We start from the raw sequence: 24,452 nt of genomic DNA on the forward strand, positions 1-24,452 counted from the left end.
TGGAATAATAAATAAATCCAAAAAATATATTTTCCAATAATAAAGAGTTTATCCCTCTCTGCGCGGTCTTTCCACCAGGGGGCAGTTTCACATCAGAAAACATTTGACAACTCCGTTGAGGAAGATTCCTGCTGACCAATGAGATTGCAGGTTATTCTGGTCCTGACCAATCCCGTGCCACGGTGGAGGGGCCGTGATTTAAGATGATTTTGGGGATGAGGGGGGCATGTGGAGCCAACTGTTGGGCCAGGCAAGTTTCTTCGCTGAATCCAAAGTTGGGGAGTCTTCTTGTGAACATGTTCTCCGTATTTTGCATTGTGGCGCTCGGGCTGATGTCTGCTGCGCGCGGCAGAGATTTGCAAGAGGGAGAAAACCTGTCAGGTTTGAAGAGGCTGCAGAGGGAGTTTGGCAGGGATGAGGAGCCACATAGTTTAGAGAGGTCCGACCTCTCGAAACGCAGCGCTGGACTGAATGGACAGACATGTACAGCTCTGCATGGAGTAGAGTCAACCCTGCAAAACAACACCCATACTGTAAGTGACTGATTCAAGAGTCTTTCAACCCACAATTAGCTTATTAACCCCTTTTAAGAGGTCAAGTAGTCACTGTGCTCCTGAGTGCTAGCTAAGGCTGGAGCTGACTCACACTTGAGTCAGTGTGGTCACTCAGCAGATGGTGCTACACTTAGTGTCCACACTGTAAACAACTAACATTTTCATATCACTAATCAATCAAACTTCACTTTTTTGCTATCCTGTCCAATGCAACGAGGTGATTTCCTGCAGTAGTTTACAGCAGCATGTGATGTGAATCCTGCAGGAACAACTAACCATTAGCTGTATTAAGGTGAAACGATGTGTCGATCAAGCGATAAGTCGGTTTTGGGAGCTGTTTTGACAATCAATGAATTGTTAAAGTCAAATTTTCAAGAAATAATTCCAAAAATTTTATGGTTCAAGCTTCTCACACGTGAATATTCTTCAGCTTTTCCATTTCTTAAGTTGTAGTAAAATAATTATATTTGGGTTCTCGGCAGTTCCCCAGTTTCCACAAAATAAGCAAATTGATAATGTCATTTTGAGCTCCAACAACATTGACAACATTTTTCACAATTTTTCTAACGTTCCATTGACCAAACGATTAAATAAATTCTAGTGTTTATATAAATAGTAAAATTATTGATACTGGAAAATAATAACTAGTTGCAGCCCTAATAAATTATCTTGTGTTATACTCCAAAACTTTGTTATAAGGGCTGAAAGTACTGGCTAATTTTAATTTATTGTGAAGATAATTTTCTCAATTAAATGTCAGGTCTTTAAAATGTTTGGAAGAAAGTTTTTCAGACTCAAAGGTGACATCTTTAGATAACTTATTTTGTTCCACGGATATTCCAAAACTGAAAGATATGCAATTATTTCCTAACTTTCCTAACATAGGTGTTTCGTCTATAACATGTAAATAAATTCCATTTACAAAATCTCAATTTGCTTGTTTTGTCAGTACAGTACTAAACCTAAAGATGTTCAATTTACTATGTTATATAACTAAATAGCTGAAAAATTCTCACATGAGAAGCTGAAACCAGAGAATTTTTGGAATTCTTGCTTGAAAAATGACTGAAACTATTACAGTTGCCCATTCATTTTTTGTCAGTTAGTTTATTGATTAATCGACTAATCGTTGCAGAAAAGTGACTTAAATAATCAATCATGAAAATAGTTTGTGATTTATTTTCTGTCGATTCAGCTCTCTCTGTTACACTCCTTTTTAATAGACCTGAATTAAGATGAGTCGTCAGTCCAGGTCAGATCCTTTAGGCCTCAAGTCTCTGGGTTATCGTGCTCTGATAGACTAATGATGCAGGAGGGAAATTCACAAACATTTAGTTGTGTTCTTCTTCTGTTCATCTTGTTTTTTCATACCTGTAATTGATATGAAATAGTGATGTTAACATGCCTGAAAAGTAAATCTGAGTGCTCGTCCAGAACCATCTAGAAATTCTTTGATGGTGACAACATTTGATGATAACCCCCCCCCCCCCATGTCCTTAATCACTTTCAGTCTTTTATCATCCAGACTTTATCCAACAACAGATTGAACAACACCTTGTGTTGTCTTAGTACTGAACATGTTGTAATAAGAAGCACAACAATAACTACCTTGATGTCCAGAGGAATGTTCAAGAATAACAACTTGGTCCAAAGCTACAGAGAGCTCCACAGGACAGTTTTCCAATTTGTGTGTGTGGGTGTGTGTGTGTGTGTGTGGGTGTGGGTGTATTAGTGGTGGAAGAAGTGAATGTTACATCATTTCTGTGGCTCAGACACCTGGACTAGCTTCTGAGCATGAAAGCGATTTGGCGTGCTCACAGACAGCAGACTCCTCCTGTCCCCTCTGGGCCTTTCTCCCTTAAAAACATTCCCTTCGTTTTTTTTTGTTTTTTTTTTGGTCTGCTGAACTTGATCTGAGCCCCTCTGTGGACTTAAAGTCTGACTTTCCTATTATTAAACAATCAGACGAGATAGTGTGAGCATATGATCAGAAGCATAAACGCTGCTGTGTAAATTAGCAGATCCAACAAGTCTAACCTCCTCTGCCTCTTATGCTATTTTAGGCCTAATAGACTACACAGGAAGCGTTTTGTCAACCAGCCAGGCTTTGCCTCATTTTCCCTTTTTTTGTGTGTTTGTATGAGGTTAGTTGAGCTGACTCTGTGTACCATATCTGTGTTTTTTTCTCTTTTCTCTTGAGTCCATCCCTGTCCTCTGTCCCCTCTGGCCAAAAACACGTGGAGAAAAAACATGCTCTTCTTTCAGGGTGAAACGTAGCTGGGTCACAGCCAGCTGTTGGAGCACCAGGAAAACCAGCAGAGTTGATGTTCCACACGGTGAGAGAGAGAGAGAGAGAGAGAGAGAGAGAGAGAGAAAGAGTTATGGAAAGTCTGGGTTTGTTGATAAACAGGGAAAAACATCCAATGAGATCAACAAATTAGTGAAAATAGAGAAGCACTTGAACATGTCTCAAGTGTTTTATCAAGCAAACAATGCCAAAGCTTTGCTGTTTCCAGCCTCTCAAATGTGAGGATTTGCTTCTCTGTATCAGTGTAGATGGTAGATTGAATTAGTTTGGATTATAGGATATCTAGCTGTTGAGATATTTAAGTCTTAAGCAAAGTGGTGGACCCTAGAGCCAAATATCAAAATTGTTGCGGGCCAATTTTTTGTCCATCCACTAATTGATTAAGTGACGTATCATTTCAGCTCTATATTGAACTTGTGATTTCTAACATTTTATAGACTTAATCAAAAATGAATCGGCATGGTTAGCTGAAGTCCTCCACTTCTCCTCTGTTGTGGTTTCCCTGAACAATAATAATTGAATGGACATTAATACAACCCAGCTTATGTCCCTGGTAAGCTTAGGCCAGCATCAGAGGAATGGTCTACACAGCTTTGTGTGTTAGATCAGAGTGTGAGTGTTTGACCTCCTCTTCTGAAGTTTTATGTGCGTAAACATGGCTGAAGCACAAAGGTTAAAACCCCGAGCAGAGGGTATAAGGAGCTCATTGTGTTGGCGTCTGACCTCTGAGAGATGACTTCACTGTGTGCATTACTGAGTCTGCATATGTCTGTGTCTGTTCATGTACAGCATCACTATTAAAAGTGGCAAATGCACCGACACCCCTTGAATGCCACAGCGTCATGAGTTGAGCTGCACGGGGAGATTAAAGATGCCTTTTCAGAGCAGATGTGGACCCTCAAATTCAGCATGTGATACAGCATGAGGTCATGTCTGGTTTGTGAGACCACGTCCAACCGGGTCAGACATCTCTCTTCCTTTTTTTCCTTCTGACTAATATATGTCTTTTCTTACCGTCTCCTTCTACCTTTCTGTTATCCCCATCACAGAACAGGACAGGTTAATTTTAAGATTTACATAAACTCTCTCATTTCTCAAGCATTAATCTAAGGGATCTTGATCTGAGCGCCTCCATTCATATAAAAAAAAGCAGTTTTCACTCAGACACTGCTTTTTCAGCCTTCGTGTCAGTCGGCTGACCTGCTTTATGATGCAATTGTTGATTGTTTGAGTTTCAGTCCCACTGAACTGTAGCCAGTCAAGTCAGCATTTTGTCCAGTCCAGGTTTCAGGGGAACAGATGTAGAAAACACCCCGCTGGTTAAATTTAACACAGGTGTACAAGCAACTGGCAGAAACATTTGCAAAGGCCTGATCCTGAGACAAGACACAACATGAAACCTGTTGACCTGCAGTGACCTCGGTGGCAAATTTCAAAATCAGTATTTCAGATTGGATTTCAGGAGATCATGTTTCTGTAGGACCTTGCACATCCTGAAAGTGGCTTGTATATCTTATGTGGTTGTACTTTTTTTTCAAGAGAATTTTACCCTGCTGTTCCTGTCTGCCTGTTTCCATTGTTTGCATTCTGATTACTTCCAGATTAAGTGGGTTTCCTCAGATGTAGTGTAGGGCATATTTGACATGGTAGAGCCAGACTGATATCTGATTTTAATATATCGGTTTGTTTTCATTTGTTAACATAAATATCTGACATGAACAAATGTTTCTTTTTTTTTCACTCCAATGCTTTATGTCCAGCAATTTAGATTCACAATATCATGAATAATTATACAGAAAATATACAAACATTACTACATAACATAACTGGAAAATAAATGCATTCAGCTTGTAATATTTATTGTATATGCAAACATCTCTCTTCCCCCTTTGAGATACATTTAAATTTAAGTTGGACTTCTAGTTTCCATTACGCCACAATGACTCTGACCATTGGTTGTTCTTCATCAATTAGCAATGGAAGTGAAAATGGATTTCTGTGCGTCTAGACCTGTCATTCAGCAGTGATGATAAAAGTCCTGCTTAAACCTCAAGTCTGACCATAACATATAAGAAGTAATGCATCACCTTTAAGATCTTTTGGCAATAATGTCCTGGAAAGATTTGTGCCAAGAACACAGCGTTTTAATGGTATGAGACTGACATAATGCTTTTTTTTTTTTTTTTTTTTTACTGATCAACAGATTGCACAGATGATTGTTAAGGAAGAGAGAAGTTGTCAAACAGTGTCAAGTAATCAAGATATGACAGACCGGATCGGATGCACCGAGGGTCTGATGAAGTGATTCATGTAGAACAGAGATGGAAAGTTGTGTTCATACACTTGGACAAGCTGGGCAATCCAGTTTCCACTGGACCTATTTACGAGGAGTTTTCCAGCAGGCAGACCCAGCCCTCTCTTGTGGCTTTATAGAGCAGTATGCAGGCGACTCTCCAGGACTAGGCTCACCTTGTAAACACCTCTGCCCCGCCTGCTAAAGAGAAAACTGGAGAAACCTTCCTCAGACTCCAAACTATATGGGCTGTGGCTAAATATGTTGCTCAAATGACCAAACACTTGGACGTCCTTCTGCATGAATAGACTGGAATGTTGTTTGCAGTCAGGGAACGAGTTGTGAAGTAAAAGTTCAGGTCTAAACTCTTTTTATTGTCAGAATAAAAGACCTTCAATCTACATTTACTGCATGTTTGCGTGTGTGTGTGTGTGTGCGTGTGCGTGTGTGTGCACGCGTCTGTGTGTGCGTGTGTATGTGTGTGTGTGTGTGTCCTTGTTGTGCTCGGGACATCAATAATTGTCTTGTTCTCTGGCCTCAGCTTTGTCATTGAAACGGGAATGTAGGTCACACATGCAGAGTGCATCCAAATGGCCGAGTTACTTTGGACACTGAGGACAATTCATTCTGTCCTCTGAGCTGCCGTGTCTACTGTGTAGTGAACAACAGAAACACACACAAACTATTTTGTGTTTTGTGTTTTCGGACTAAGCGTTGCACTCTTTTGTGTGTGTGTGTGTGTGTGTGTGTGTGTGTGTGTGTGTGTGTGTGTGTGTCAGTTCTTCCGTTGATGTTTTGACACACAGTGGAGCAAGTTATATTTCACTAAGTTCCCGATATTTCACATATTCCTCAGTCAGCCTAGGTGGATGTTATTCAGGAAACATTTTGCGAGAATTTATTTGCTTTTTTTCTCCCATTTCAGTTCACCTTCAAAGTGAGGACCATGGGTTCACTGTCGCTGGCCTGGGTGGGAGATGGATCAGGGGTGAGCTTGTTTATATGTATAATAGTATATGATTGTGAATAGAAAAAAAAACCTAGTCCAAGATGTTGTACAAATTATTGTGTAACAGCTCCTGTCTCTTCTCCCAGGTGCTGCTGGTGTTGACAACATTTCAGGTGCCGTTGTTCATGATGCGCTTCGGTCAGTCTAACCTCTACAGGAGGTGAGCAGTGCCTGATGGTTGGTGGCTCGCTAAATGGGAATGGAGCAGTATTTGCCACAACTATGTTCTGAGTATCTAACTGCAACTTTGTCTCTGCGTCAGTGAAGACTACGGGAAAACCTTTAAAGATGTGACTCACCTGATCAACCACACCTTCATCCAGACTGAGTTTGGCATCGCCATCAGCCCTGACCACTCTGGGAAGGTGAGCCATTCGGGGGAAAAGAAATATTGTGTTCCTCTTTGTTTTTAAATGTGAACACACTAAATCATAAAGTTCCACTCTGCTGCTGCAGGATCCTCCCTTGACTGTTTTCTGTCTGTGTTTGTTTTCAGGTGATCCTGACTGGTGATGTGTCAGAAATGGGGGGGTTTCGACTGTTTCGCTCTCAGGACTTCGGCCTCACATTTGTTCCAACCGATCTGCCCTTTGAGCCCCTCATTCAGATGCTGTACAACCCAGGAGACAGCAACGCACTTCTGACACTCAGTATCACGGTAGGAGCCTTCATGTTGTATAGACCACTGCACTTTTTGTCAGCAGGTTAGACTTGTAGTAAAGAAAGGTGAACCAAACCTACCTACCTGTCACTTTGACACCATTTCAGTCGACAAAATTCTCGATTAATCACAACCCAATAATCAAAAGTCAATGGATTTTTAAAAAAAAATTTTTTTTAACTGACTAAGCTTTTTCCCTCCAGTTGGACCTGTGGCTGTCTGAGGACTTTGGCGCCACCTGGAGGAAGATCCATGACAGTGTGTGTCTGGTCAGATGGTGAGAATTGTCCGTTTTGTATGAAAGGACCAGTGTGTAGGATTTAGTGGCTTTTAACGGTGAGGTTGCAGTTTTCAACAAATCGAACACCTCTCCCCTCACCCCCACCCTTTCCAATTGGTAGGAGAACCTACGGTGGCCCGCAGGTAACGTAAAAACACGAAAGACCCTCTCTAGAGCCAGTGTTTGGTTTGTCTGTTCTGGGCTACTGTACAAACATGGCAGTGCAACATGGCGGGCTCCGTGAAGAAGACCCGCTCCATATGTAGCTATGAAGGGCTCATTCTAAGCTAACAAAAACACAACAATTCCTAGTTTCAGTTGATTATACACTAATGAAAACAAAATTATGAATATTATATTCCGTTGCCAATAGAGCCCCCTAAATCCTACACACACACGCATCCTTTAAATCATAAATGCTGAAGACGTGTTGGTTCTTCTTGTAATAAATATGCAACAAATGGCATCATAACGAACAAAGACAAACGCTAGGGACTGATACTGAGACATGGTTTTTGTACTCTGCGTATGGAGAAACACATTTTATGATCCATGCTGTAAACCAGTAAACAGTAAATCTCATTAGAAAAAGGATGGAATTAAATAGATATCTGGGGAATGGAAAATTTAATGGCCCGCTCCTCCTCTTTCCAAAAATATCACACTACCCCTCCCTTTAAGCAAAAAGAAAAATACAATGTTACTTTCCCCCCTCTCAGACCCCACCTCCTCCACTAATTTTCTCACAGTCCCTTAATAGATATTGTTCCACTTTTCATATACATATTCTTATAAATCAGTCATCTGTGTGCAATTACTTTATATAGTTTATACTGTTTATAGGGGAAAAAACACATCAAAGAGGGACATAAAACCTGTCTACACTCCCCACATGAGCATCTTTGTTCTTGTTGTTTGTCCATTGTTGTTATTCCAGCTGTCTTCCTCACCACAGTTCAGATCACTCTCCTGACTCTGGTTTCTTCTGAGCACCAGAGTTCACATGAGGTTGTGGTGTCAGCCTGCGGTTGTTAGCGCTGCATTGTGGGAACATTGTGATAGCTCTGCGTGACCACAGCTGTCGTTTAGGCCCGAGCCTAAATTGACTGCAGAGCGAGGGAGCTGAGGCTGCTGTCAGAGTGAATCATGAGTCAGCAACGGCATTCTTATTCAGCCCACAGTCCTTGAACCAGCAGAATCTTTGCAGTGTGAAAACCTTCGTCCCCTTTGGCAGTGAACAGAGAGAGAGAGAGAGAGAGAGAGAGAGAGAGAGAGAGAGAGAGAGAGAGAGAGAGAGAGAGAGAGAGAGAGAGAGAGAGAGAGAGAGAGAGAGAGAGAGAGAGAGAGAGAGAGAGAGAGAGAGAGAGAGAGCTTGGAGTGCAGCCTGGGGCTTGGTGTGAACCTCACTCACGCAGCACTTAGAAGAAACTGCAACCCTAATCTGTGATCTCTACAAATTCCAAAAGTGGATTTCCATTTGAACTCAGACAACTTTCAGATGTTAAAAGATGTGAGCGCAATTAGATCTTTCCCTCCAGGTTCCTTCCTTCACTGTTTCTTTTTCTCACATACAGGGGTCCTAAGAACAGCATCTATTTTACAACAAACTACAATGGATCATGCAGTAAGTGAAGACAGTACAATACGTCTACATATGTAAAATCCAGTTAACACATCTAGTAACCTCACTTTCTCTCTGTCAGATGATAAAGGAATGTTAGAGTTAAGGAAAACAGCGGACTATGGTCGAAGTTTCCAGACCATTGCGACAAGAGTTTACTCCTTTGTATTGGGAGGAAGATTTGTATTTGCTTCTATCATGACTGGCACGGTATGTGCGTCTGAATGTGCGTGTGTCTGCTTCTTTGTCTTTAATATTTTCTATGAGCAGAATGTGTGTGTTTGTGAATCTGCTTTGCACTTGTTCATGTTTCTTGACACATCCCTGTGTGTGGACTGTTTAATATTTATTTATGGACATAGATGTTAACGATACATATTTAAACACCCAGTAACATTTTGGTACGAATAGTTACCTCCATTTGTGCGTTTTAATAGTTGAAGACTAAAGGGTCAGTTCACTGAAGTTTGAAAAAACATATTTTATCACCCTAAGTGGCCATTCAAATGGTTTATGACTCAGTTTACACGTGGCATTAACATGCAGTCTGTATCTGTATATCCTACCTAGATAAGGAAAACTATGTTAATGCAGCAACATGTGGAGATAACATGACATGACTTTATTAGTGAAGTTAATGAACCACATCGTTAACTTTAATAATGCTCAGTTCTTTTTACCCTTTTTTGTGTCTTCTTGAATATGTAAGTGAAAATAAAAAAATGCTTAAATATTTACATCAAAATTGTAAAGTTGTAAGGGAACAGTTAATACAACATTGCCTTTTAAACAGTGTGTTTGTGTTGTGTGTGTGTGTTAGGGAACAGAGCGTATGATCCATGTGTCAGTGGACGGAGGTGAAGTGTGGAACATGGCTCAGCTTCCTACAGTCAACCACGAGCAGTTCTACTCCATCCTGGCAGCCAATCAGGACATGATCTTCATGCATGTGGACGACCCCGGAGGTCAGAAAAGGCAGTGATCCTGATAATGAAGAGTAATGTAGATGTAATGATGTTAATAACATAGGAAGCAAACGCCATGCTGAAGTGTCAGTGAAACACTGAAGCTGCAGAGAGTTTCTCAGTAAATGTGTCACAATGTAGATTCCAATCCTGTGTGTGTGTGTGTGTGTGTGTGTGTGTGTGTGTGTGTGTGTGTGTGTGTGTGTGTGTGTGTGTGTGTGTGTGTGTGTGTGTGTGTGTGTGTGTGTGTGTGTGTGTGTGTGTGTGTGTGTGTGTGTGGAGCAGACTCCGGGGTTGGAACCATCTATGTGTCAGATGACAGAGGAACCGTATTCTCTAAGTCTCTGGAGCGCCATCTCTACACAACCACAGGAAGTGACACCGACTTCACCGTCATTACTTCACTCAGGGGCGTCTACATGACCAGTGCACTCACAAAGGGTGGGTCACCACACTGTATACTTTTTATTACATATTTAAGAGCAAGCGTCTGGTTATTTCAACATTTTTGAAAAAGTCCCCCTGATCCATGTGAAAACAGCAGAAATTCATCTATTTATGTACAAGTGGTTTACAAGTAAAACCAAACATCCAAGGATGAGAAATTTTTTGATTACAAAAACATAAACACATACATAGTAGCAAATTTCACATTGTTCTTGCCATGACAGCTATGTTTCTGACATCATCGGTTTTCTACATCTTTTTCAGTCATCATTGAAAACTTGAATTTTAGAGCATCTTTGAATGCACCATTAGAAACGTACTTAAAGAGTCCCTTCTGATCCCCCTACTCAAAAAATAAAGTAGATTAAATGTACGCCGCGATTGATTACTTATCTCAAATAAATTTAAATCCATGCATTTTTATCATCATCATTGTAAAATAAACTGTAAAACTTTGCTGCTCAGAAAGCACAACATCAATCTAACAATGTATTACATGCTTTGGTAATTTGTAAAAAAAAAAAAAAATGGTGTTTTATTTTCTGCACTCTGTGAGCTAAATATGCAAAACAACTACTTTGGTCCTGATAGTAAGCGGAGGTCTTTTGCAGATGGTGCAGTGGAGACAGTGATCACCTTTGACCAAGGAGCAAGGTGGCAGACACTGCGCAGACCACAGAACAGCCACTGTGACACTGAGACCTCCACCAACAGGCCAAACAGAGTAAGAAACTAATATAATCATTATGTATGTTTGTTTACAAAAGTAAGTATTCAGACCACTTCACTTTTTGCACACTTTATCATGTTGTAGATGGAGTTTTAAGTGGATATAACAGTCATTTTTGCCCATCAGTCTACACTCAGTAACCCATAATGTCAAAGTGAAAACATGTTAGGGTTATTTAGGAAATATCAAAAACTGAAATCTCCATCTGTCGGTCGGTATCTGTAACGCCTTGAGGGAATTCCTTCTAATTTGGTGCAAACGTTCACTTGGACTCAAGGGTGAACTGATTAGATTTTGGTGGTCAATGGTCAAAGGTCAAGATCACTGTGACCTCACAGAACTTAAGAATTAACCGGAGTCTCTGTAGTGAGGATGTGACTAAGTACCAATATCAGCCTCATCTCTGTGTCTTTACAGTGCAGACTTCACATCCACGCCTCCTACAGCACCACCATGAAGATGAACGTCCCCATGCTGCCTCTCTCACAGCCCAATGCTGTGGGCCTCATTCTGGCTCACGGTATAAAACACACAAACATGCACACCTCTTGATACAGATTCATTTGACTTCACGGTAAAATGTCTCATAACACCATCTCCCTTGCTTTCTCTAGGCAGCGTTGGAGATGCGGAGTCAGCTCTCTCCCCTGACATGTACGTGTCTGATGACGGCGGCTACTCGTGGCTGTTGGCCCTCAGGGGCCCTCATCACTATGCCATCCTGGACTCTGGAGGCCTGATAGTGGCTATGGAGCACACCAACTCACCTGTCAACCAGATCAAGTGAGGCTAACTGATCATATTAGATGATGATTTCTTCAACAGTTCTCTATTGTTTTGCTTTAAGATGACCCCCCCCTCCTCCATTCCTTGTGCGTACCCTTCAGGTTTTCAACAGATGAGGGGCAGTGCTGGCACACATATAACTTCACCAGCGATCCACTTCACTTCAGCGGTATGGACAGTGAGCCCGGCTCTCGCTCCATGAACGTCAGCCTGTGGGGCTACAGGAACGACTTCAGTAAATGGGTGGTGATCACCATAGACTTCAGGAAGCTCCTCACCAGAGACTGTGAGTGTGTGGGAGAAGATGGATGACATCTGGTTGGTGTTAAGGCAAATGTTTAGCCTGTAAACTTGTATGTGTATGTGTGCATATATATGTGTGCAGGTAATGAAGGGGACTATGTGCAGTGGCTGGCTCACTCTGCAGACCCCAGTGGATCTAATGACGGCTGTGTGCTGGGCTATAAAGAGACCTTCTTGCGCCTGAGGAAAGACTCCGTCTGCTGGAATGGGAGGGGCTATGGTGCCACCAAGAAGCTGTCCCCCTGTCCATGTACAGTGGATGATTATCACTGGTATATCCTTGTTCCTTCCATCCTTGGGATTTTGTGTCAGATGGTGAAATACCAAGTGCTAGAGTTTTTCTAAAACCACAGAGCAAAACAGGTTTAGTTTAAAATTCTAAAAGACTTGGAGACACACACCGTCTTCTTTTCTTCTAATGCCTCATATGCTTTCTATCTTTGGTTTGGTAAAAGTTTTAGATCAAAGTGTCTTGATCAAATGTTCTTTGATTAAAAGTTACACATGCAGTTGACCTAGCTTTGTCTTTCAGTGACTTTGGATATTACCGACCGGAGAACAGCTCGGAGTGTGTGGAGCAGGAGGAGATGAAGGGCCGTCCTCTGGAGTTCTGTTTAAATGGGACCACTGAACAACTACAGACCAGTGGGTGAGGATGTCTGTGTTTTGTGTTTTTCATGGATATTTCTAACACTCGCTCACTTATTCTTCTTTTGAAGAAAACTGTCAACAAAACATTGTTCTTTTCATTAAAGTTTGTCTTACCCTTCATGGCTCTCTCTCTCTCTCCATTCATTTAAGCTATCGGAAGATTCCAGGAGACCAGTGTGAGGGAGGTTTCCAGCCAGACAGGAAGGAGACCGACCTGAGGAGGATGTGTACCAGCAACGCCCTTTATCCAAATTCTCTGGTCAGTTCTGCTCACACTGAGAAAGTTTGATCTTTGGCCTGATCAGAACTCAAGTTGTGAGTGGGTTATCTAGAAGTAGTGACATGAGCCAAGTATCTAACCAAATGTAGTGATACATTGTTGATGAGATACCCACCCTGGCCACTTTTACAGCTGAGGGAAATAAATCTGAACATTTTCTTGTCATGTCAGTGGTGCAGTGTATTTCTTTCCCTTTTTAGCCCTTTCCGTTTCTGTAACTCTTAACAGACTGAGACCAGTTCACCGAACGCTGCTGTCATAGTGATGGTTGTCATAGCGGTCCTTCTGACGAGTGCTGTCGCAGGTGTTTGGCTGGTTAAGAAATACGTCTGTGGAGGACGGTCAGTTAACAGTTTCTTCTTTGCACACATACCGAGAATCACTGCATGTATTTCTCCTCTTTTTGTTTCTGATAAGCTGGCGTGTCCTCTTCAGGTTTCTCGTGCACCGATACTCTGTAATGAGGGAACATGTTGAAGCTAATAAGATCGAAGGAGTAGATGATGTTGACTCTCACTACATGGAGACAGGAAAAGCACAGTACAACGAGGATTCAGATCAGGTATCTGATACTGTCTAAAATGTCCCCTTGTGATTATTAAGACTTTGTGATGGTCTGTTAACTCAAGTGTATTGTTTGTGTCTCTTCATAGGACCTCTTAGAATAAGGCTCCTCAAGACTAAATGTAACACAGTCTTTCATGATGCCTGGGCATTCCTGTTGCTCCCACATGCTGATTAACATCTGCTTCTCACTTCTCGCTATCCCCTGGTGGCTGGAGGACTCAGCAAGCAGCGGGGCGACTTCTCATATTGTTTCCTTGTACCAGTTGAGGCTCCCACAAAAAGGCAAAAACTGTTGGTTTGGGGAGGGATAAACCCAGCGCAGAACAGATGAAAGCCTCTGGGTTCCCTGGAGAGCTTTTGTTGTTTCTGTCACAAAGAGTTCTGTAAAGGCCGCTGAGTCTGAATATGTGCTCTGTATGTTTCCTTTCATGCTGACCCGAGAAGCGATGGCCTTCCATATCGAGATGCACTGCAGAACCGCAATACGACTTGGATATATAGGCTGGATATAGGCTGGATATATAGACTTACAGAATTTTTTTTATTAAGAGCTAGGGAACAGCCAAGCAACAGAACACAGAAAATTATCGCCAGTATTTTAGCTCAAAGATGTTGTCTGCTGTCAGTTACGTAGTTTTTGTACTCAATAGATTTAAATGTGCAAGATACAGTCCTGTTGTGTATGGTGGGCCAATTTAACATTCATTTTGTCAGTTTCACCAGTCACTAAATCTAGGCTAAGACAACTCACTATTCTTGAATGACTTTTCATAAACTAGCCGTTTAGAAATTTGCAGTTTCCACTGTAATGGTGCAATTATGTAATGGTAAAACCTGACGAGATTTTAATAGAATCCCATCAGGCACTTTGATACTAATCTTTCAATACACAAATCGTTTCTTCTTTCTTTTTTTTTTAAACTAATAACAGTAATAACTTAAATAAAGACCATTCTATCTTATTTCACATCACTTTAACTATTAAAGTTAGATAATATATAATAATTACAAATATTTGAATAGTCCAATATTATTGTTCTTGTCAACATTTTAGTTTTTATCATTGTAATTGTTAAATAGTTTAAATTGATGAACAAGTCAGACTAAAATATAATAGTAACCAGAACATAAAATAAGTACAAATACAAGCCGACTGCCAGTGCTTACTTCAGAACACCTTGTAAATGTTTTAGCTACAAGAAGAAGAAACAATCAGATGTTAGGCTGTAGTTTTTAGTGCTAAGTGAAACTTTTGGAATAAATGTTGAAAGAGTCTACCATTATTGCGAAGTTATAAAATGTAAACAGTTTTTTATACAGTGCAGCTTCATACAGCCAATATGTTATATTCCCCTGTATGTGTGGTGAAAATGAAAGACTTGAATTATTGCCAAAGCACTTTTATTGTTTAGTTGTCTAATTTCAGAGGTGAGGTTACAGAGGTGAAAATTAACCTTATCCCAGCATTATATGAGTATGACGGTAACACTAATGCAAACCCTTTACTTGAACTTTCTGATGTTTTTATTTCTCAACTGGATGCATCAACATGTTGCTGTTGTGTTATTTTTTGTTTTTATACCAATACGAATATGCATTTGTCTAATGATCTCAATGCAGGTGCAGGCATAGTAATCAAGTAAAGAGCATACTACCTTTTTTCTTTTACTAATATGACATTAGTAAAACAGTTACAAAATGCCTTGTCCACAATCAGCTAAATATTAGCAGCGTAAATGTCGAGAGAAATATACTCATAACTGCTTTTTGAAGCTACTATTAGGCAGCATTTGTAGCTTTTTGGTGTATTGGTGTATCCAAAATAAATAATCACTCACAGATGTTGCAAAATATCCACAATACCAGAACAAACTCGTCAGTTAAATGTATGTGGTGGCCATAAAGAACTTTATTCTGTTCATTGAATTAGCTATAATTTCCCTTTTTAGAAGAGGTGTTGGCTGGCTACCATTTCTATTATCTGCAATGTAAGAACTGTAACTTGTGACACGTGCAGGGCTTATGGCCAATGCTTGTCTTCTCCAGCAGAGGCAATAATATCCCAGCGAATAAGCTATTGTAATAAGCTGGCCTAATGTAGAGGCATATTCTCAAGGACTGTTGGGTGGAAAATTCATATGCTTGATGCTTCTTTATTTACACAACTGTCAGTAAGAACAAACCCAGCTATGTACTGGATTCAATGATTTATTTTTGCACTGTATCTACAGAGCTGTGAAAAAGTTGCATCTGTTCCTCCTTGTACATCTGATTTTTGTAAAGTACTAGGGCCATGAGTTGTTATCTTCATTCCATTTTTGTTTTCTTCACTGTTTGCTAGGATATCAGAGATGAGTATCTCTGAATTAAACTATTCTGTAGCGCAGATGTTTTATAACTGTTTGCATTTATTGAATGAAATAACAATATCTCTTTTACATCACTTCAGTCGTGGTTGGGTTTTAATTGTTGTAGTTTCTACAAATGGAACAATACTTGAATCAGAGTCCTGCAGTAAAAAAAGTATGTAAAAGTATGCACAAAAATATGAAACATAGTATGTATGAAAAACACAGTCCATTAAAATGTAAAAAGTACATGCAGCCATTGCCAAGATGTGGCTTCTGTAAAATTGTTTATTTATTATTATTACATCAATTGATGAGAAGTATTTCAGTTGGCCTAACTGTTCAATATACTGCTCTTGTTGTGCAGGGACACAATGCCCTCCATCCTGTAGTCACAGCAAAACAGGATCTATGTCAAGGTAACAAACAAGCACTATGAAATAAGAACAGACTAAAAAGATTTGCATTAGTTGCTCATAGAAAACTTACTAATACACTTATTAATTGTTTATAGCTGATCTATTAAGCATTAGTTAATGATTTATTGACCAATAGTAGGTGGTGCCTTAATAGGAAACAGTACTGACATTCATACCTGCCATGTTTAAAATATAACATAACATCATATTTGATGAAAAATATAATGAAAGACATTTTTCTGCTAAATAAATATTAGCTAGGGCTACATCTTAAATGCAAGTAAACAGCCTAGGATATCTTTATTGGAGTCAAAGTTTTAAAATTCAAAACTTGATTTTTTTTTTTTTTAATTGAAAAATGTGTCTTTGTCGATGTTATGTCTTTTGGATGTTTTAGCTTTACTGTACAGAAGGATGTACGTTCAGAGTTCCTCCTGATCCTGGTCCAACAGGCAGCTTATGTGGAAACTTGAAGCCTTTTAAGTGCACACACACACACACACTGAGAATGGCTCTTGTATACAGTAGTTAATTTTTTGTTGCATAGGGCTATTCATAGATTGTGAATTTTTCAATGAGGGAGAAGGCTTAGGTGTCATTTTAAAAATTACTAACTAGGTGATTTAACTTTTTTTTAAATTCAACATTTTGCTGCTTTGAATAATTATTTATAACTAAATGTTTATAATATTTTTAAATATCTTGGATCATGTCTGGAGGGGTTCTTTCGTAATTTCTTGTCATTAATACAGGAGTAGTACATTGTAGGAGTGAAGATGAGAGGCTCTTTAAGTGTAGATACTTGAAAGCTATAGTTACATACCTGTAAGAGTTCCAAGGTATTTCCCACCTTTCTTCACGCTCCAGGAACTCTCTGGTAATTTGCATTAATGCTCTCATTATGCATACGCAGTGTTGTATTTTGGAAATGCATGGTACCAAACACCAGGGGGCAACACACTCTTGGCCTGTGTAGCTGTGTATCCGGAACTTGTGCCACCATATTCATCGTTTTGAATCTGTAGTTCAACTAACCTGGTAGTTAGACTTAGCTAGTGTTGAACATTTATCAGCTATTTGTGCATTTATAAGATGTCGCCGAGCTGTTAAAGCAGCAGCGCGTGCGGAACAATGTAGCGGCGGTGAAGTAATGACAACTCATCACGGTGAGCTCATTTTCGACGAACGCATTTTTCGGGAATTAACGTCAGCTAGCTAAGTGAGCTAACCGTATAGCTAACACGTTTGCTAGTAACGGTTTGCCACCTGCCAAAGTTACTCGCATGTCCCAGTTCACACGCCTGTAGCCAACAGTACCTGCAACTGTGCGGTTTTTCTTGTCCATCGTCTGTTTTCCTAACGTTAGCTCGGCTACACTGGTCTTACTAGTTATAGAGAATAAGTGCTGTCGCAAAAGCAAAAGTAATGGTGGTTGTGGTGTAACGACTCCATCTGGGCAGCTGTGAGGCAGCTTCTCTGTCGCAGTCTGTTTAGCTTCAAACTAACTAGGCCACCGACATTTCACGTTACTGATTTGTTATGGTATCGATTAACGATATTAAGTAATTCGGGTGGTAATTTTACATAGTTATGTTGGGCTCGTGGGCGTCGGTACTACGCATAACGATGAAGTTGTTACGTGATCTCATTGATCGGGAATTTGATGGCTGATTTATCTTAAATGCTATCATTGTGGTTTTGCAGACTTTGTTCGTTTACTATGAGCTCCCTATCAGCCCAGCCTCCGGCATCAAGCTCATCATGCAGGACTCTACCTGGAGAGGGAAATCAGGTACAATTAAACAAAAACTATATCATCTACTATGCCAGAACAATAGTCTAAGATTACGGAAAGATTGTATATTTGATGCTAAGCTGTGGTACTGTTTGTTTTTCCTTTCCAGGTACAACCAAAAGCCCCTCTCCTGCAGATTCTGCGTGTTGCTGGAGCCCAGGAAGAAGTCTTCACACTCAAAGAGGTGAGCTGTCAGATGAAATGTTAAGTACGTTTCTCAGTATGCAACCTTCATAAGGTTGTACCTGAGAGGTGGCTCATTTCAGGGTTTAAAACTCCTTTTCTTCTAGGTTCTTGTAGGTAAAAGTCAGCCGTGTATGTGCCTTCTGATATCTAATGTCCAGTGTTTATTATAGGTGATGCACTACTTGGGTCAGTACATCATGGGGAAGCAACTGTATGACAAACAGAGGCAGCACATTGTCCATTGCCAGGATGACCCTTTAGGAGAGCTGCTGGAAGTGGACAGCTTCTCTGTCAAAAACCCAAGGTATTCACACATTGAAAATTGAGCTTCTGTTTATATTCAGCAATGCTAGAGTCTCATTTTAAAGATATACAACTAAAATGAAAGAACTCCATTCTAAGCTCTCATATTGTCATTTTCACAGCCCGGTGTATGAAATGCTCAAGAAATACTTGGTTGTTCTCGGTTGTGCTGGTAAGTGACAGTGACATTTAATCCCTTAATACATTTTTAATGTGAAAAAAGGGGCATCTTCAAAGAACATGCAATATGTGGAAATACTTTTTATAGTTAGTACATTGTACCTTTTTGGTGACTTGAAATTCAACTGTCCTTTTCCTCTTCCCTTTGATGAATCCAGTATTTTATTTGCATCTTTACCATGGTATGTTTTAAGGGAAGATCCCAGGGAATATAGTGATTATCTTACTGCTATATCCAAACATCATCTTTCTTGTTTGCATACATTATGAGTGCCTGTGACAGTTTGCATCTGATGTGGGGATGCTGCACTGGACCAGAAGAACACTATTTTCCAGCTTGTCCTACAAAGCTACAGAAGGAGGCCTTAGTGAGAGAGTGTGTCATGCTATAATTAAAGGGTGGGGGTGTCCTTTTTCTGTTACTGTGTCTTATCTGAAATGCAGACGCTGCAGAGAATCTTTCTGTGGGCCGTGAATGTGTAGAGGGCGGAGTGGAGGATCGTGGTCAGGTAAAGCCGAAGCATGGTGCTCAGAAGAAACAGAGACCCCCAGCCTTTCTCACCTCATTACACACAACACTTGTGAATACAAAGGGACAGGTCCAGCAGCCTCAGTGCAAAGCTAAAACAAGCAAATCGTAATGATTATTAACATCTACTGACCCTATAGTGCTGGACTGAGACCAGTAGGCCTTGGTGCAACACCAGAGTTTGTCTTAAGAGTATAAAGTGAGCTCCTGTCTGCTTGTGTGTAATAAGGAGGGGGGGTTGGTAAGGGCTGCTGTCTTCGTTGGTGTGCATTTGTACAGAGTAGCACCGTCTCTGTACAACCCCATCCTTGGATTGGTCTGGTGGTTTTTTCCACACTCTTGTGACCCACCAGCTCCACCCAGTGGATGGGGGGGGGCAGAGTCACTGTCTCTGTCTGTCTCAGAGTTCTCTTCTCTGCTCCGAACTGGAGGATCACAGCTCCCAATCAGCCACGGGGCCTAACGACAACCCTAAACCTCTTTACCCATCCCCGTGTTCCTACACCCTCCTCTCCAATTCCCTCCAAAATCGCTTGTGTGTTCTCTCAACATTATTCACCTACAGTCAATCTATTTATTTATTTCTAATTGCTGCATGTGCTAAATCTTTTCTAGGAAGCTCTCAAATTTCAGCTCTGATCATACTTTGAATATGTTGAAAAAATCCATATTTCACCTATCAGATATGATTGTTAGTTACCAATGGGTAGACTTTAGATGCCCCCTCAATTTTGTTTTGTTTTTGTTTCCTCTGGTGTGAAAACATCTTACTTTATGATTGCACTTTCCATAGATATATACTACACAAGACCATTGTATAAGATCGTTTTCTGATATTTTGTATATCAGATAGCCTTTATGTTTTCTAATCATCATCGTATTGTAGAATAAGTCATTACTTAGTTTAAATTAGTTTGCACATACTACATAATAGAACTGTTTTGACTCACTAGTTCCATCACTGTGTTAATCAATACACTGGCTTTCCTGTCTGCTCTTTCTCTTTTTCTTTCTCTCTCTCTCTCACTCTCTCTTTGTAAGATTCCATACAGTTTCACTGTCCCTATTATCGCCTAAATTTGTTTTGAACTCCCTCCCCACCGGCCCCTACCCTAATTGCCCAGTTCCTTGCTCCCTGAACCACCACCCCACTCCCAGAGGCCATCTTGAAAAGGAGCTGCGAGTCCTCCAAGTGCCCAGTCATGGCTCTGTGTTCTAATTTTTGTCCTTCATATCTCCTTCCTCTGTAGATGTGCGGAGGTGTGGTCAAAGCAGGACTTGAGGCTGGCAGTGACGGGCCTCTCCTGCAGACCCCTTCCCAGAGACGACCTCGGGAGCCAGACGATGGTAAACAAACAGTCTGTTACATGCTCAGAAACACGCTCAGGACCAGATATCTTCAAAAGGCTGATTTTTACTGTTTTAAAACCTCCCCAGACTCCCTTGAAGGCCTCCCACGGTCAGCCTGCAAACGGCCCAAACTGGATGTTACTCTGGACGACTGGGACCTCTCTGGCCTGCCCTGGTGGTTTCTGGGTAATCTCCGTAGTAACTACAGCCGTAGGAGCAACGGCTCCACTGATATCCACACAAACCAAGTAAGAAACCTTATGTGTTGTTAGTAAATCTAATAAACATTAATAAAAAGTGTCAGGGTTAATGTGGGAGTTTTCAAATTTAAAAACATCTTACAAACATAATTCTTCGTTGGAAAATAGCATAAATTGGAATGTAACACTGGTGGTCTGACTGATGTGTCAGCTGTCTCCTGCACAGGAGGAGGACACGGCCATTGTATCTGACACCACAGACGACCTTTGGTTCTTGACCGAGGGTGAGAGTGAACAGGTGAGCGTCGAGATGAAAGAGGCTGCCCTAGAGGAAGGGAGCGGAGGAGAAGGGGATTCCCCACCTGAGGATGATGATGGAGGTGGGAAAGAGGAGAAGGCAGACCGAGAGGTAGGAGATTGTTTTAATCCTTTGTCTTCACTGGTTCTGTTCTACTCATGACAATAAAGATGCACAATTTTTTTTAATTTTTTTTTTTTAGCATTTTCATTTCAGCAGGGCAATTCACTCTGACTCTTACTGATGATTAATTGATATTCTGTTCTGAGAAGTAAAGAGTGAGGATAATATGGTCAGATGATTTATTTAGATGCAGGAGGAGCCAGATGAAGACTCCCAGTGTCTGAGTGATGACACGGATACAGAGATCTCTACACAGGTCTGTATCCTCGTATGTCATAGTTGTAGATTAAAGCTTAAAAACTTAAACTTAAATAACATTTTGTGTCTGCTTTTTCCCTCAGGATGCATGGCAGTGCACAGAGTGCAGGAAGTACAATACACCTCTACAGAGGTACTGTGTTCGCTGCTGGGCTCTGCGTAAGAACTGGTACAAAGATGTCCCTCGACTCGCCCATTCTCTTTCTGTTCCCGACATCCCAGCATGCAGCTCCCTCAGCACCCATGATGAGGAAGATGACAGCGACACAGGCATTGATGTCCCAGACTGCAGCAGGACAGTGTCTGACCCTGTCATCCTGCCCTCTCACTCCACAGCTGATCGGCCACTGCCTACTATGGTTATGGGGAAAGGCAAGGGGCCTCGGCCCTTGGGCTTCCACAAAGATGAGCAGCTCTCAGGAGGGGAGAGTCAGGAAAATCTAGGCATGGAGGTTGAAGAAGTTAGACCCGAGGCCCTGCTGGAGCCATGCAAGCTCTGTCGAGTGCGACCACGCAATGGAAATATAATACACGGGCGTACAGCTCACCTGCTAACTTGCTTCCCCTGTGCAAGGCGGCTACATAAGTTCCAGGCCCCTTGTCCAGGATGTGGAAAGATCATTCAAAAAGTTATTAAGATATTCATCCTCTGAGAATCTCTCTCACTCACTAACACAAACACACACACACACACACACACACACTCACTCTCTCTCTCTCTCTCTCTCTCTCTCTCTCTCTCTCTCTCTCTGTCTCTCACACATTTTCTCTCTCTCCTACACATTTTCAGGCATATTTCACCATACAGCTGCATGCACTCTGGTACACACACACACACACACACACACAGGAAATGTGCACCTTAGCCCTAAACCTACACATACATACACACAAAAGTCGCACTTGGTGAAGCTTGCTCTTGGTTGCATGGTTTATTTTGCATCACACTGCCTCTGAAGTATTGTTAGATGAGAATCTTGGACATAAGAGTTTGTCATACCAAATGTTTTAGTGCCACATTTAAATAAGGGACACACAAAGACAGAATTATTTATTTATTTATTAGAAGCTAATAGAAATGCACAGTTTGTGTGGACTATTATTTGATTTCATGAAGGCTTGTCTTTTTGGGCTACGTGAATTTTCTCATTGGTTTTTGCATTACATTTGTTTAATGGTGCCATTTTTAAAAACTAGTATTGCTTGCCCTAGTTTTATCAGTTTCTTCATAGATTCACTTCAGTCATCATCTGGACAAAAATCTGCAGGTATGTAACTACACGATTATTTTTTTTAAAGCTTTCTCTAGGCTATTTTGTTCTTTTTTTATTTGACATTTTTTGTGTCCTCTTAGGTATTCTGGCTCTGAGATTTGAGTTATGAAGACAAGATTGAAGGAAGAACAGGCGAGCGAGTCTTAAAAACCACGATTGCGTTTTCAACAACTGCACTCCATGAAAATATCCTCTTAAGCCTTTTTCTTCCTAAAAACAAGTTCTCTTAGCAAAAGTGAATGTACTGTTAAATACAGATGTGGTGGCTTAAGTCCTGTTTCAATCAACATAGTATTTTAAAATGTAGATTTGCGTTTAACCTGCTTGAGAATGAACAGCTGAAGTATTTACTGTAGTTTTCTCTCGGGGTAATAATTTGATGTTAATATGTATTCAATATTTACAATTGCCAAGCCTCTGATGACAGTTATGCCTGCAGTAACTTATGTCATATAATTGTCAGTTAATGTTTAAATGTTATCATTCAGAAAGGGTACTTTACCCTCTTTCCTGAACTAATGGTGAATGAACAATATCTGTATATTTTGTATTTAAGTTATTTATGAATCTGTTTTGTTTAGATGACCACCTGTAATGAAGCAGGAAAAGGCTGCACTTGTTACAGTAAAAGCATTTTCTGAAAGATAAAAAAGGAAGTCTTTAAGAAAACATGCTAAGTTACCAAAATGACTGTGCAGTACTTAGTAGGAGTTAGGGGTTTGATTTAAGCGTTACACTGCCAAGTAATGACTTTAACATTTAATTTGTATATAACAGATTTTATTTGAATGGTTCTGCATTATTTGAAGATTGTATATACTATTTACTTGGAATGATTTTCAGCGAGCGAGCTGTCTACAAATACAGTATGCTGTCCAGCTTTCACAAGTAAGATGTCCAGTGACATTTAACTCTTGATTGCGTGGTGTAGAGGGAATACCATAGTTATGTTTTCTGCTCTTGACATGCGCTTAATCTTTCTGCCAGCAGGTGGGGGGAAGTCTCAATATTGTATCTGGTGCATACAGAAGCTGTACAGTACCAGTAATAACATGTAATGCATAGATAGAGCATGCCTCCTGTCGTGACTAGCACCAGCACTGAGCTGGTGTGAGAGCTATATTAGCTATATAAAAGCTATAAAAGATTAATGTAGCCTGCTGTATTTATCACCATCATTGTGCGCCTGAGAAACAAGCATCCTCTATAGACAGACCTCATAAAAATGGCTTAGTATGTATTACACCAGTGATACAAAATAAAACACAATTGTTGCAATGATTGATAATAAGAATATAATGTGCTAACAGATGGTACAGCTAATATAGTTGTTGTTTTTCTACTGGTCATGGAATAAAATAAGTTGTTTTGTAAAGCAATAAAGAGTTGGGAGCTAATTGTTTCATTTAGGTTCCTTTCTCTCCAGAGGGACTATTGATGTACAGTACCCACTGGTGCTGTGTGTGTGTGTGCGCGTGTGTGTGTTTTGGCTGAAGAATAAGTCATTGTATGACAAGCCAGCTGTCATGTGTCCTCTCTGGCTTGATGGGGCTCCAGCACCTGCAACTCTCTTCTGCTTACTCACTGTTCTGCTGCTGCCTGTTTGTGTCCGCCTTCTTTTTGTCCTCTTGTTGCGAAGCGGGACAGACACCCTACCCTCTACAGTATATGTGACTGTAATGCTGCTGCTATCTAACTGGTGCATAAAAATACTGTGACTATTTTACCCCAGGG

The 24,452-nt window shown here is 40.7% G+C and overlaps 2 protein-coding genes across 6 annotated transcripts; both read left to right on the forward strand.

Moving 5' to 3' along the window:
* Positions 1 to 203: 203 nt before the first annotated feature.
* On the forward strand, positions 204 to 15,898 carry LOC130187233 (sortilin-like). 3 transcript variants are annotated; one of them, XM_056404658.1, is made up of 20 exons: positions 204 to 533; positions 6,081 to 6,143; positions 6,251 to 6,324; positions 6,427 to 6,529; positions 6,661 to 6,822; positions 7,029 to 7,102; positions 8,680 to 8,729; positions 8,809 to 8,936; positions 9,547 to 9,691; positions 9,977 to 10,132; positions 10,750 to 10,862; positions 11,286 to 11,388; positions 11,483 to 11,651; positions 11,756 to 11,940; positions 12,040 to 12,229; positions 12,490 to 12,606; positions 12,759 to 12,867; positions 13,117 to 13,229; positions 13,324 to 13,450; positions 13,542 to 15,898. In XM_056404658.1, the coding sequence occupies exons 1-20, from the start codon at positions 204 to 206 to the stop codon at positions 13,554 to 13,556; spliced, it is 2,526 nt and encodes an 841-aa protein (XP_056260633.1). In that variant the 3' UTR covers positions 13,557 to 15,898. The 3 variants fall into 3 exon arrangements, with proteins under 3 accessions (XP_056260633.1, XP_056260642.1, XP_056260650.1); XM_056404667.1 differs by lacking the exon at positions 204 to 533 and adding an exon at positions 2,730 to 2,890; XM_056404675.1 differs by lacking the exon at positions 204 to 533 and having other exon boundaries at positions 6,432 to 6,529.
* A 1,313-nt stretch (positions 15,899 to 17,211) lies between these two features.
* On the forward strand, positions 17,212 to 24,115 carry mdm4 (MDM4 regulator of p53). 3 transcript variants are annotated; one of them, XR_008829838.1, is made up of 12 exons: positions 17,212 to 17,388; positions 17,927 to 18,014; positions 18,127 to 18,201; positions 18,374 to 18,507; positions 18,629 to 18,678; positions 19,131 to 19,195; positions 20,466 to 20,562; positions 20,653 to 20,813; positions 20,977 to 21,174; positions 21,374 to 21,442; positions 21,528 to 22,712; positions 22,799 to 24,115. XR_008829838.1 is itself a non-coding variant. In XM_056398974.1 (11 exons), exons 2-11 carry the CDS (start codon positions 17,943 to 17,945, stop codon positions 22,095 to 22,097), a joined length of 1,491 nt encoding a protein of 496 aa, XP_056254949.1. In that variant the 5' UTR covers positions 17,212 to 17,388; positions 17,927 to 17,942; the 3' UTR covers positions 22,098 to 24,115. The 3 variants fall into 3 exon arrangements, 2 of the variants coding, with proteins under 2 accessions (XP_056254949.1, XP_056254964.1); XM_056398974.1 differs by having other exon boundaries at positions 21,528 to 24,115; XM_056398989.1 differs by having other exon boundaries at positions 20,992 to 21,174; positions 21,528 to 24,115.
* Positions 24,116 to 24,452: the final 337 nt, after the last annotated feature.

Source organism: Seriola aureovittata, chromosome 2 (assembly GCF_021018895.1).
Source record: "Seriola aureovittata isolate HTS-2021-v1 ecotype China chromosome 2, ASM2101889v1, whole genome shotgun sequence".
Classification (NCBI taxonomy): Eukaryota; Metazoa; Chordata; class Actinopteri; order Carangiformes; family Carangidae; genus Seriola; species Seriola aureovittata.

Coding starts and splice junctions, on each gene's coding strand:
- mdm4 (XM_056398974.1), top strand. CDS start 17,943: ATGAGCTCCCTATCAGCCCAGCCTCCGGCATCAAGCTCATCATGCAGG. Junction 18,508..18,628: donor TTCTCTGTCAAAAACCCAAG/GTATTCACACAT, acceptor TCATTTTCACAG/CCCGGTGTATGAAATGCTCA. Junction 20,814..20,976: donor CTGATATCCACACAAACCAA/GTAAGAAACCTT, acceptor CTGATGTGTCAG/CTGTCTCCTGCACAGGAGGA.
- LOC130187233 (XM_056404658.1), top strand. CDS start 204: ATGATTTTGGGGATGAGGGGGGCATGTGGAGCCAACTGTTGGGCCAGG. Junction 7,103..8,679: donor AGTGTGTGTCTGGTCAGATG/GTGAGAATTGTC, acceptor TCTCACATACAG/GGGTCCTAAGAACAGCATCT. Junction 9,692..9,976: donor GCATGTGGACGACCCCGGAG/GTCAGAAAAGGC, acceptor TGTGTGGAGCAG/ACTCCGGGGTTGGAACCATC.